Source organism: Oenanthe melanoleuca, chromosome 5 (assembly GCF_029582105.1).
Source record: "Oenanthe melanoleuca isolate GR-GAL-2019-014 chromosome 5, OMel1.0, whole genome shotgun sequence".
Taxonomy (NCBI): domain Eukaryota; kingdom Metazoa; phylum Chordata; class Aves; order Passeriformes; family Muscicapidae; genus Oenanthe; species Oenanthe melanoleuca.
This window is the reverse complement of record NC_079339.1, coordinates 44,160,023-44,174,196: the sequence shown is the minus strand read 5'-3', so window position 1 is coordinate 44,174,196 and position 14,174 is coordinate 44,160,023. Positions and strand designations below refer to the sequence as shown.

General features: G+C 43.1%; 1 protein-coding gene across 9 annotated transcripts in view; it reads left to right on the top strand.

The window, feature by feature from the left end:
• The window catches only part of FOXN3 (forkhead box N3), a 206,309-nt gene that overhangs the window by 97,328 nt on the left and 94,807 nt on the right, over nucleotides 1–14,174 (top strand). For all 9 annotated transcript variants that reach the window (XM_056492232.1, XM_056492227.1, XM_056492231.1 and 6 more), the window contains one exon: nucleotides 5,362–5,498. In XM_056492232.1, the coding sequence (XP_056348207.1) occupies nucleotides 5,362–5,498 (137 nt within the window). The remainder of the gene's footprint in view (nucleotides 1–5,361; nucleotides 5,499–14,174) is intronic.

Sequence of the window (14,174 nt, the reverse complement as noted above, 5' to 3'; positions counted from 1 at the left end):
CCTGCTGTTGCAATATAACTGGGCACAATGAGCTCAGTATAAATATTTCTTTAAAGTAAGAACCTTTAATACCCAGTAATCTCTCCACTATTACTTGCAAAGATATCACCTGTTGTAACAACAGTGGGTTTCATCCATGAGAGAAAACTTCTTGATGGTGAATTACTGACAATAAAAGGTTCCTAATCACTGAAGAAGGTGTCCTTGATATTCACAAGTCCTGTGTTAATGACTGTAGCAACCTACACTGAGTTAGGCAGGGACAGATGTCAGACTGATTTCAGTATTTGATAGCTTGAGGCTGCAGATGCTAGGTGGAAATGCCCTTTTTTGAGTAATAGGAAATTTCTGGTTTTTCTCTTTGCTTTTATGGTTATTGGAGCTAATGTGACATACTTCTTAGATGGTGTACACCTGCACGCCTTCAGTCTGTGTAGCTGCCTGAGTCATACTGCTGATCATTTTGGTTCAAGAAAGCCTAGCCATGGCCACTCATCCCCTCCTGATTTGATAGAGGAGAAGTACAGTACTCAGTGGGCAGCTGTTGTTTGGTAGCAAGGTCCTTAACTCAGAGTTGTTTTAAAATTCTCAGCCTGCTGGTATAGCTTAGGTGCCTGAGTGGGGCTGTGGAGTCACTAGTGGGTGTCTTGTTTTGGTTTCTCTCCTCCCTGCCTCCAGGCACCTGTGTTGGTGCTCAGCCTCTCACTGTCTCTGGTTTCCCATGCACAGCCTGACCTTTCCTCCAGGGCTGTCTGCCTCCCTTGCTGCCCAGCTCACCCAGCTCTCCCCTGTACCCCTGCTCTATTGTTATGGTTTTGCCATTTTTCTTACAAGCTGCTTTATGTCCAGCCAGAGTCCTGGTTTTCCTTTTTCAGTCTGCAGTTTCATAAGGTGCATCAGGATGCCACCAAGGCTCCTGCTGCAGGAGGGGAGAGCTCCCATTCTCCTCTCTGGCTCCCCATATCCATCCTCTGTTTTGCCCCAGCGCTCTGGATACTTGTCACACTCTTCATTTGAGCCAGCTTAATGAGTGTAAATTGCATCAAATTGTGTAAGGAAAAAAACAGTTTTCTTTGAGGAAAATGACTGAAATGGGCTTATGGAAGAAGGCCCAGGCACATGCAAGGCATTCTGGCGGAAAAAAATCTCCTTTCTGGCAGATTTCCCTTAAGGTTCTGTTCCCTTGGGGACCATCTTGGTGGTGATGCTGCTGCAAGAGATATGGGTGCCTGAAGCTGCTCTTCCCTGGTGCAGATTCAGAGTAAACATGTTACCAGAACTTCAGAAGGGAAAATTTGGAAATGCCAGCATCTCCCTGATCCCATGTTTTGGAGTTTCTGTGCCTGCTCTCTTCCCAAAGCTTTGTTTTGGCCAGACTTGTTTTTATGGCAGTGAAAAGAACAACTCTGTGAAAAGGGTTGTGTTCCTAACACCTTTCAAGTCTGTGCTAAAATAACCAGGGAACAAAATTCTTCAAATAAACACTATCTGAAATTTTTATATAGATGAATGTCACCCCTGCAGTACCAAAATCTGACCATGCAAACCTAGTACAATAGGTTGTGCTTTTTTTCCCAGACACTGATCTTGGAAAGAGCTCAACACACAATTCTTTTAGTTGAGCTTTGGGCAGACAGCAGCTGATAGGTGAGATCAGGCATTTAGTTGTGAGGTATATGCAGGAAAATTTTTTATAATGAGGAGTGGATAATGCTATTAATTCCCAACTATAATAACTGAAAGAGCTGACAAGCATTTTAATTATTTTAAAATTTCAATAGTTTTTCAATTCTACTAAAAAGTTACCAAACATAATACTAATAGGTTGTGTAAAGTAGTATTAAAAAACTTTGTATGCAGTCCATTGGAAGAAAAAACAATTGAACATTGAGTGTATCATGTACCTTTTCGTGACAGTGCACTGACTTCAGTGGCTGGAAGGGAATCAGAATTGGATATTTGAGATCTCAAAGCAAATTTATTAATAAATTGGGAGTTAGTACACAACATTGTGCACAATCTACATATATATTAAGTGACGTAAAAAGGAGTACTAATTTCTCTGTATAAAAGAATCAGGATTTTTTAAATAAAGTATTCAGTCATAAACTTTCATATATTTTTGTTCTATATCCTATATACTATATATACAGTGTAGTCTATATACTGTATATGTATATAATATACTATCAACTTTCTGTTTGTCTCTCTCTCCCCATTAGCATCTTTGAAATAGTTTACCCTCAACTATGGTTTACTCTTGGACCACACAAAGAGGACTTGTAGTGACATTCCCCATTTTTTAATCACCTTAACCAGGAATCGATGCAGAAGCTGTAACCTGTGTTGGGCAGGAAGGAGGTGGCTGGGCCTGGTCCTTTTGGGGAGGTGGCAAGTCGGGAGATCTGAGAGCACTCCAAGTGCTGAGGAGATCAGGGGGCTGTTATCCACTCCTCAGTCACTTGTTGCCTGGGAGACAAATGTAATCCACAGGGTTTTTTTTTGACCCTGCCTTGCTGGTTTTTGATTGGAGTCACTATTGACTTTTGGCTTGGAAGAGGTAGTGAAGCAGCACGCCAAGTGTCATAAGATGGAAATTAATCACTAACCGACGGGTCTGAGCTTCAATGATTTCCTTTCCTGTGACTGCTCTGTGTACGGGAAGAGTAATGACACATCTGAACAGACAGTTAACAAAGCTCTTCACACCTCCCAACAGTCAAGAATGTTTCTTAACCAGATGTCACTTCAGTTTTCCTTTTTTTCATGCTCTCTTAGGTGATTGTCAAAAAACAAAAATAACTGTCTTAAAAGAGAACTTTGCAAAGTTGGCAAGCTTTGCCTTAAATTACATTTGTTTTTGCTGGTAAATTATAATTCAGCTCAGCTGTAGTGAAAATATAGCAAGTCTGCCTTCCCAGTGTTTTTTTTAATGAAGAGTGTACTTCTCAGTAATTTTTGTGAGAGTTCCTGTTTTTCAGTGAGATTATTTTTGGCTTTTGTAAGAATATGGGCAAGCCACACAAATTTATCTTAACAGTGATGAAAGGTTTTGAAGTCACTCTTCAGTAGTGACTTCATATTATAAGGCCCTCAGTTTAAAGTAACTGGTGGGTTTTGGGGAATAATCTCTTCCAAGTAGATGAAAAGTCTATCTTGGAAGTAAGTGAAAAAGAGAGAAGTTTGAAAACAATATGTTGTATTCCAGTAAGTACAAATAAGGTAGATGGTATTTAAGTGTAGCTTTTTTTATGAGCTTATCCCATGCTGTAAGAAGTAAGGAATCCAGCAAAGGTTTTCTCCTAAAAATGTTCCTAGTTTTGCTCTTCACTTGCTTAAAAGGAAATTTTATGTTCTTAATCTGGGTCTTGGATAGAGCATGGAAGTGGAATTTGGGATGTTTGGACTCTATTTTTGACTCTGTCCTTTGCCTAAAAATCACTTACTGGGCTTATCATGTGTCTGGCTAGTTGTCCCATATTTAAGAGGGCTAAGCATCACAACCTCCTTATTGCACACTGGTTTGAGAAGTGTGGTGCACAGCTTCCAAGGCTGACAGCAGCACTGGATCTCTCAGTCGTTTGCCTGTAGTGCTTTACTGAGATGAGAGCTGAAGAGTCCTGCTTGCTGTCTCTCTAGCCCCTTGAGTCTTGGGCTTTTTGGCCTTATCAGGGCCTTGCTTCACTTCAAGAGCCGGGATATGTCTGTTCTTCTCTTCTGTGGCCTCCTGGCAGGGCACCTTTGGGCAGTAAAAGGATGGATGGGCTTGAACTGTGGAAGCCATCCTGAAGAGTTTTGACCCCGTGCTCCTGTTCCACCAGAGCAGCATGCAGCCGTGCTTCTTTCTGGCAGAAAGCTCACAGCTCCTGTGGGTTGTGCTGGCTGCTCTCCTTTTCTTTCAAGCCAAGTCTCATATGGTGCTGGAAACTTTCTAGATGCACATGCAGCCATCCAGTGACATTGGGGAAGACTCTTTTTCATTTATTTTTGGGGAGGAGAATTTAGTGTGGATTTGCTATGTGTAAGGGCTTTGCGTGTTGCACTGTGTATTCTAAAGCTGTCCATGGGGCAGAGAAGCACTCAGGAGGTGGTAGGGCAAAGATACAAGTTTTCAAAAGGAAACAAGTGTCTGGTTTTGGTCTTCTATATGGTTTAAGAAAATAATATCCCTGTTCTGATGTGATTCTGTTTGTGTGTGTCTGTGTGTGCTTGTTCTTTAACATGTTAACTGAGAGCTTTGTTTCACTGACAGAAGTTGAAGCAGAGAAAAGGGATGGTCCTGGGTTGAAAAGCTGCTAGAGGCAGTAACGCAGCCTCCTCCACCTGTCCCAGGAAACATCAACATTTACCAAAAAATCTTAGCATAATGCCTTGAAAGCCTGCCAGGGGAGTTCAGTCAACACTTAGGATTGGTGTTTGTTTTTATGTATGTTCAACCAGGGCAAGACTGCTCCTGAACTATCATTCCATATGCTTTCATAGTAAAGCTGAGGCAAAGTCTTCATATTTGTTTGAGAACTCACCCCAAACAATCCAAAATATCCTCACCCTGACCTCTGATGGGATTGAGACAAGAAATGAAATTGCACTGCTTGTAACTGAAGAATAAACACTGAATTTTAGTGTAATCTTTGCCTTACAGATTAACTGCTTGTGTTGTTCCTTGTGTCCAGAAACGGTAATTACAGTAACTGTTGTTTTAGCTGATCACAATTTCACAACTCCCTTAAATGGTTATACTCTGATTATACTGGCTTTTTTTTTTTTTTTTTTTTTTTTTGGTTCATTGGTTTGTTTTGGGTTTTTTGGGTATTTTTTTCCCCTCTGGGGAGAAAAGATGATTAATTTCCTCTTGTAGTATAATGGCATTGATGTCATGTGGGTTGGAGGATTAAGTCCTTTTATTTTTAAAACAGTTGCTAGGGTGTTTAACCCCCTCCTTTTTAGCCTTGTTTCTGTTTGTATAACAGCAAAAGGAAAAGAAAACCACTTCCAAAAGCAAGATACTTTTCTTAAAAGTTGCTGTTAAACAGTTACCTGTAGCTTCTTATTTTCCCAATATGGGGTGATTGGAAAATTGCCAGATATTATTAAATCATATTAACTGGTGACAAGAGAAAGGAGGGAAAGAGCAACCAAACATTCATTCTTACTTTTTTTTCCCCCAGAATTGTGATTTAAATCATGCAGTCATAATATATTATTAATGGAGCAATAATCTCTGGCAAGCAAGTTATGTTCACTTCTGTCAGACAAAAACCCAAACCCTGCTGCTTTTTCTGACAAAAACTGCTAAATGAATAAGGCTGTGCCATTAGATCAAGCATCTGATTTTTGTTTTTAATTCTTTTCTCTTTGCAGAGTATTGGAAAGGGGTCCTTATGGTGTATAGACCCAGAATATAGACAAAATCTTATTCAGGCTTTGAAAAAGACACCCTATCACCCATATTCGCATGTGTTCAATACACCTCCCACATCTCCTCAGGCATATCAAAGGTAAGAACTAGATGCATTTTACAACTCTAAATGTTTTCCTGCATGTTGCTTATGATTCTTGGGTAAGACACTAAATGCAATCACTGCAGTTTGGGATGTGCTGGTGGGGACAGCCCGGGAGTGCTGGCGGTGCCTGGCATTGATCAGCGTGTCCAGGGCACCTCTCACCTGCCTGTGCACCTGCTGGCATCAGCGAGTTCCCCAGCAGAGGCTGCAGCCTTCTGCAATAACTGCTGGGTGCAGGAACGCCTGGAATTAGAGCGCAGATAAGCAAATGGAGAGCTCTGAAGTGCCCACTTATCCCATTTGGTGAAGGCACCATTGATTCCCTCACTCACTCGAGGAGATGGGCTCGTTCTTTTCCTGGGAGAGCTGAGGGCCGATGTTGCCTTTGCAGAAAGTATGTCCACCAGGTGAGCTGGTGGCCAGGTGGCCTGACCAGCCCTTGGTGGTGGATAGGTGCCCATGGTGGCCCTTAGGATTACCTGGATTTACTCCTTGCTTCAGTGGAACAGACATGGGGTGGGGTTTTTCGTTCGTTTTGCGTTTTTTGATCTGGCCTTCACTTACGACCAGTGTTAGCAAAGAGGCGTAATCTATGGCTGCCATCCACAAAGCAGGCAAGCAGGCGCCGAGGTTTGGCAGAGCTGCTTTCCCCTCGATGCTAATATGGAATGGGGTTCATGGCCCGTGCTGGCCCACCCCCTCAGGATGGGGGAAGGCGTGATGGGGCAGCCGCAGCAGGGCCCGCTGCAGCGCCGGGCCTGAGCAGTGACGCTGGCGGCTCTCGTGGCGGCTGAGATTTTTATTATTTTTCCGCGTTAGCGTTGAGGCTGGCGGCCAGGGAGGGCAGCGTGATGGTCGCCGTGGCGACGGGGCGTCTCCGCGGCAACGCGCGGGCGGGCCGGGCCGGCGCTGCCGTCACGGGGCCGCGGGGCTCGGCCGCGCGTTGCCGCGGTAACGGCGGGCCCGGCGCGGCCTGGAGCGGGAGCCTGAGCCTGCTCGTGTGTCGGGGGATTCCCCTGGTCCTCTGGATTTTCCTCTGGAAACCAGACGGTGATGAGGCTGCAGGGTCCCGAGACGGTGCAGCACGGCTGTCCTGGTGTTTCGTGGTGTGCTGGGGAAACACTGTCCAAGTACCCCCCACTGCTGTGCTCTGCAGAAGGACACATAAGGGATTAAAACTGTAATTTGTGCATTTGAGCAAAGCATGTTTCCTGGCCCTTGCTTTATTGTTACTGCTGTCTATTTAAAGAGTATTTTAATTACGCTCATACAGATTTATTGATATTCTCATATTGAGTAGAATAGTAATGCACCTCTGACATAGAAATTGAAGGATTTTGATCCCTTCTAATCCCCACAAACAAAAAAATCCAGCATACATATGCAGTTGAAAGCCAGAGGATCTCTCATTTTTCATGACTGAAGTGACTGTTGACTCAATGGGCTGGGTTTGCCAGAGCTACTGTGCAATATGATGGCAGGTGTTGCCAGCAGGAGCAGCGACATGGGCAGCTCCTCTAGACTATGCTGAAGGAAGTAATGCAGCAGCACTGCTGTGGGCACTCCTTGCAGGGTTGCATCCTTAGAGATACCCTGTCTGGGTGTAAAGGAGCACACAGTAGCTGTCCTGTGTACTACACAGCCGTGTGTTCACTGCTGCTCTGTGCTCATCCTGCTCAGCCGTGTACCCACTGCTCCCCTGTGTTCATCCTGCACAGCTATGTGCCCACTGCACCCCTGTGCTCATCCTGCTCAGCCGTGTGCCCACTGCACCCCTGTGCTCATCCTGCTCAGCCGTGTGCCTACTGCTCCCCTGTGCTCATCCTGCACAGCTATGTGCCCACTGCTCCCTGTGCTCATCCTGCACAGCCGTGTGCCCACTGCTCCCCTGTGCTCATCCTGTACATCCGTGTGCCCACTGCTCCCCTGTGCTCATCCTGCTCAGCCGTGTACCCACTGCTCCCCTGTGTTCATCCTGCACAGCTATGTGCCCACTGCTCCCCTGTGCTCATCCTGCTCAGCCGTGTGCCCACTGCACCCCTGTGCTCATCCTGCTCAGCCGTGTGCCCACTGCTCCCCTGTGCTCATCCTGCTCAGCCGTGTGCCCACTGCTCCCTGTGCTCATCCTGCACAGCCGTGTGCCCACTGCTCCCCTGTGCTCATCCTGCTCAGCCGTGTGCCCACTGCTCCCTGTGCTCATCCTGCTCAGCCGTGTGCCCACTGCTCCCCTGTGCTCATCCTGCACAGCCGTGTGCCCACTGCTCCCCTGTGCTCATCCTGCACAGCCGTGTGCCCACTGCTCCCCTGTGCTCATCCTACACAGCCGTGTGCCCACTGCTCCCTGTGCTCATCCTGTACATCCGTGTGCCCACTGCTCCTCTGTGCTCATCCTGTACATCCGTGTGCCCATTGCTCCCTGTGCTCATCTTGCATAGCCGTGTGCCCACTGCTCCCTGTGCTCATCCTGCATAGCCGTGTGCCCATTGCTCCCTGTGCTCATCTTGCATAGCCGTGTGCCCACTGCTCCCCTGTGCTCATCCTGCATAGCCGTGTGCCCACTGCTCCCCTGTGCTCATCCTGTACATCCGTGTGCCCACTGCTCCCCTGTGCTCATCCTGCACAGCCGTGTGCTCACTGCTGCTCTGTGCTTGCTGTGTGTGACAAAGGATGCCTGCAGAGTCACATACCTCAGGCAGAGGTTGTGTTGCGCTTTTCCAATGGGGCGTGTGTCCAGGATCTCACAGCCTGTTTTCATGAGTGGGAGAAGAGAAGAGCACTGGCAGGTGCCAGACAGTATGGGATTTTAGAAACGGGTTTCAATCACTGCCATGTGTAGTTGAGCAAGAGAGAATGGGCGGTCTGGTGAAACACCAACAAATGAGTCCCAAGAGTGAAAGGGAAACTTTTTCTCCTTGGAACCTATGTGATGTCCAAGCTGCTGCTTCACTGCTTGTGCTGCAAAGTGCTTTGGAATCTCCTTGAAATGACTGCATCATAAAATAAAGAGCTTGTGTGGAGCAAATGCCTTGCAAATACAGCGGAGGCCAGGTTTTATATGAAGAAAGTGTGGTCTCACTGTTACTCTTAGTTGGCTTTCAGCATTTCCACTGTTAAATAAAACTTAATATCCCCATAGTATTCTAAAATATTTGTTCATTCTCCTACTAATGACTGGTGAAACATCAACATGAAGTTGGTCTAGGCTATCAGTGACTTTTGAATTAATTCTGGATTGGCAGTTACATGGTAATTTTCTGAATATATTTCCAATATATTCTCAACGAGTTGAACATTCCCTGTGCATTTGGAAAAAAATATTAATCCCATGTATAAGTGATTGCTTTCTCATGTGCACAAAGATTTCAGTAAGGGTAGAAAATGCAAATCCACTCCACCATAGTCAGATCTCCAGAGCAATACATCGTCATAGTAACAAATTCCAAGAGGAATTTTTCTTGTGGTGAAGACAGTACATCTACAAAAAATCCTTGGGTGGCAGAGGTTTTGCTGTCTGTTCAACTTATGCAGTGGAAGTCCACAACTAAGAGAAGCTGTGTCAGTTGATATTAATTAAATATATCTGGAACAAAATAATTTGCCAATATTATTCCTGTCTCTAGGAACAAGGTTTATAAGGGTCTGTTGGTGAAATTCCACAGGGGCAAATTGACCCATTCCTTGTCTTTATCAGATATTTTAAAAGAATAAAGATGCACAAATTAATCATGTGTTGTGTTTAGTATCTGCATAAGCAGCTTAGGGTTGAATTGAACACAGAGTGCAGGAATGCATTGTAAAAATATCCCAAGCCAGATGATCACTGTGTACACAAATTCTCCTTTTCCTGAACAGAGTTAATTACATCATATAATTCAGTTTCAGATGCTTCAGCAGAGCATCCTGCATAAATGTGACAGGGGTGGACCTTTTCTGAAGGAGTTTCATGATGTGAACCCGCACATTTGGATGGCTGAGTCAGTGTTATACCAGTATCATTTGAGATAAAAATTACTCAAGCCACGATATTTGGACTGCAGTGGGTTCCATGTATAGAAGACATTTTGCGGGAAAAAGCAACCTTGCTGGGTTTGTACATCAGAAGGAACTTAAGACTGCAGTTGTGTGAATTGCTGCTTTAGTTCAGGGCAAAGGTTATCTATAAGCTGTAAGAAGAGAAGAAGTAGAATATCACAAGGTGAGTTATTTAAGTTTAATTGGCTTGGATGTGTGTTCTTAAAAACAATACTCACAACAAACAAAACCCCTTGGGTTTTTATCTGGTTCTTCTAATTGAAGTATATGTCATGAAGCATGTCATTTATGATGAATTTCAAGAGGGAACTAACACTGATACACATCATTGCAAAGGAAAAGCTCTCCTTGGTGTGGAAAAATAGGTATGTTAGACTAAAGTGTTTCTTCTTAAATTTGACAGTTATTTTGACAATAGCAACTTTGAAATATATAGACACACACTTGGTTAAGTAATTGTACAAGTCAGTGCCCTGATACTTCATCTGTGTGTTTTATTTCCAGTTTTCTGACTCTAACTGAAGTGTAAGGGGGATTTTCTCTTCTAGTAGTTCTTGGAGGAGGTCTTGAAATGGATTTTTTTTCCTGTGTATACTACATGGGGCTATTTCTCAATTGTATTTCTCTTTGTACTGCTGAAAACTATCAGGACATGTAATCTAAAATAACAGAAATTGTCATTTTCAAGGATAATAAAAATATTTGAACATTTGGGTGACTACCTAGGAGTATGGGCTTTATAGACTCATGGAAAATTATTTAATGGCTTTTCATTTTTTTTCAGTATGTTTTTCTAATTGTTTGTTAGAACAGTGTCAAATGTTGACAGGTCTGTCCTGTAACTGATTAAATTGCTAACATGCCCAAGATAGAAACTTGACTGCCTGTTCATAAAGGTTTGTTGGATTCCTTGTTGATTTGCTCCTTCCCATTGGAAGCTCATTGGGTGAGCTTGGTTCTGCTTTATTAAGGATTGAGACTGTGGACACATCTGAACTAGGTTTGTGCTTGTCTTTGGACATGGAGTCCACCTGTGCGCATCATAGCATTTGTGTCAGGAAAAGACATCTTCTGGCATCCATCACTGCATTTCAGCCAGGCTGCCCTCTGTAGGGAGGATTTGAGCCTTGCAGGGCTGGAGCCAACAGGAAACCTTGTAAGAAAAACTAACTTGCAGCACAAGTTTGATGGTTGTAGGGCATTCTGTGTACATGGCATCTGCTGATGGTGGTGGAGTGGGTGCTGCAGAGCGACTCTGCTGTGCTGCCATGCTCCCAGACAGTGCTGCAACCTTGGTGATGGAGGAGAAACAGGCCCTGCAAGGAGTCAGCAGAAAACCACCTCTGCTGCTTGTGTGAAGCCACTTCCCAGGACAGTATTTAATCTGAGCGTGTGTGGCTTTGTCATCTGGTTTTCCACTCTGCTTCCCTTGATGAAGTATAGGTTACAGAGGCAGGCTAGTAGATCACAGTGAGCCTGCAGGTCCACGAGTGATCACATGTTTTATGAAACATTGTTAGCCTGGGATTTGAAAAATTTGGAGTTTCTGTTTTGGTTTCTGTTTTATTGAATTGAGTGTCTTTTTATGGCATTTCCTTTTGTTACTGTTGGATTCCCAAAGAAAGCCATGAGTCCTTTAAACATTCATCTGTTGTTCTTAAATATTAAACATTCTCCATTGTCTTGTCTTTTGATACCTCTTTCTAATAAAAATATTCTTTATCCCAAGGTTGAGATTAGTAGGGACTTCATGGTTATAAACCGTTGTCTAATTTTTGAAATTTATTTGTAGAGACACAGAAAAAGATTTGTGAAACATGGTGTCTATGAAGGCTTTGTTCCTGAAAATCCAAGTTTCGTAAATCACTGTGAGAAAGTGATGGCCATCACTGTGAGCCCTGTGGTAAATGGCAGGAGAGGTGGCCTGGGCATGCTTACATTTGCATTTGTCTATTCTAAGACTGAGAGCACACAGTCTTACCACCCAGTCCTGTCTTCTTTCATCTCACTGGTAGGAGCCCTCTCAAGTGCAGTGGGAGCTCCCAGGCAGTGCCTGTTGGGGTCTTGCTGGACCCACACCCCAGGTCCCTGTGCACTGCTGCAAGAGTGCCTCCAGCAGTGTCCTCACTGGGGATGCGGTTTGCATACAGCCCCCTTAGGGAGATTGGAAACTGTTCCAAGGATGTGAAATGGACATGTGTCTAAGAGGGTGGCTATTATAGATCAGCTGCTGACTGATCTGCTGGAACAACTCCTTCAAATATTTGCAGGTTTTGATTTTACTATCACAGCTTCCACCTTTTTCAGTTGTTTATTAAAGCTGAACCTGCATCAAAGTTGTAGGTTATCACATTAGACACATTATAAGCACCCTTCCTATCTGTACACTTTATAAGCTGAGATCAGAAATGATCTGTGGCCGTTTGGGGAAGCTGATTAAACACTTTTCCCATTCACTAAAAGACTCGGCAGGGTGTCTCACTGCAAGAAGGAATGTAGAAAAGACATGATTTGGTTGTCGTTTGTGTTACTGTTTCTGCTTTTGAAAGGAAATGAAGCTGATCATAGGTAGTCTGATACTAATTTCAGTGCATGTTATAATCACTTTATCAGGAACGATCTAACTATTTTACTTCTTATGCAGAGTCAGAATGACTTTTCTTCTCTTGTTGTGGTGTTGAAGTGGAGTTTTCAGGAACTTTTTGTTTTGTTGTGTTCATAGTACTGTAGTTTGTGAGATCACAGAGAATACAAGTTATTTTAAAGTGTAACCCCTGCCACCATTGCATGCCTTAATTTGAAGAGCATCTGTTCTTTCTGGCAAGTTAGATAATATTGCTCTAGTTTGGTGTCAGGTGTGAATAGCAAAGAGAACTTCTGCTTGAGTGAATGCACTGGTAAACGCATAAGTATTTGAGGATTTGCCAATCCAGGACTTGGTTTCTAACATATTCTTATCAGTTCTCTAACCATTAGAGTTACGTTCCGTGATTCCACTGAATGTAGTTTCAGGAAACAAAACGGATCAACTCTTCTTACCTTTCAAAAGGTGGTGTTTTTTTTTTTTGTTTTTTGTTTTTTGTTTTCTTTTTCACACCTTACAGTATGAAGGATGTGTGGGGAGGAAAGATGAATTCGGAAAGGTGGCCACAGACAGAAAAAGAAGAGCAGGAAGTCTGAATCTGATCTCTCTAACATAATTGTTTCATGCAAGAATGGCTGGTAGAAATACAAATAACCCTCTAATCACATCTTCATTCCTCTCAAAATTAGTGACATGCTTCTGAGCCTTCTCAGCTGAAATGTTTTAAATTCTTTCTTGTTCATACCCACAAAAAGGAGAAATGTCATGTTTTCCATTTGTCAAATACATGAAGGCTTGGTTGAGAATTTATTTTTGTGTGTGTAGACTTTTGGTAAAGCAGGGTCCTTAGTCTGTCGTCTTTCTCTAGATGCCAGGCAAACACCAGCTCCTTGCTTTGTGGTTGTTTTTCATAGTTCCATTAGTTGAACAGTCTTTCCAGTTATTTGGCTTCTTAGGCTCTTTTTCCCTTCCTCTGTGCCTTCTGTAGATAAATATAGCCTTATTCCAAAGATAACTTGGAATGGTACCGTAGATATTTCCACTAAGTTCATGGGAAAAAGAAAGTGTAGGGAAGTGTTTTGAAATTTTTGTTACTTTGTTTGTAAAACCCTCTGTTGGCCTGGTTGTTTCCACATGAAAAATTTAGGGTGGCCTCATTGACAGAGCTGTGAGTTGCTGACTGCAGAAACTTGAAGCACGTGGGTGCTGTGCTTCTGAGACTTTTTCTGCAGCTCCTCATCCCTCTTCCTTGCTGTCCCTGGGCAGTGTGAGTGGGTCTGTCACCCTTCATCCCATGAACAGCCATTGTGTTACTGTGACAGCTCCAGCACTTGTGGGGATGGGGAAGCCTGGGCAGTGTTCAGTAACAGTTCAGTGAAGTTTTACTAGTTGAAAATTCAGACTCAGGAAGGAGTGTTTGTGCAATGAACAGTGATCCATGTGAGCATCATGTTTGTTAATAACATAGTATTACAGCCATGGAAATCATCTGACTTCTGAATTCGAAAACAGACTTTGGAAGCTTGGGAAGCCACAGATAGTATCACAGTGTGTCACATCTTGCTGCTGTTGGATTAAGGAAATATTTTCTTTGTATTTCCATAACTCAGATTTTTAAATTTAGTTTTAATCATGGCCTTTCTTTTTTTTTTAGATTTTCTTCACTTCTCTATTAATTATTGGACTTTTCTTTCCTTTGGTGCTTGTATAAATAAAAATTGATAGGGAAAGTTACATTATTTGTAGTTCTGTTGTAAGACTGACATTCATAGAACAGTTTCTAATGTTATGCTAATAGTGATAAACTATTAGGAAAAGATATTAAGATAACTTGAATCTTTCAAACAGTAGGTTAGGGATGGCTTTACTTGTAATGGTTATGATTTTAAGGCATTCTACTCATTTAATTCTTTCTTGTTTATTTAATATTTGTTTTAATTCAAACTTAAGGAGCAATGACTATTTCCAAGAATTGTAGCTCTGTCTTAAACAAAAGCCTGGAGCTTTCATCATTTCACCTAGCATTTTTAAATATTTTAGGGAATAGAGAACAT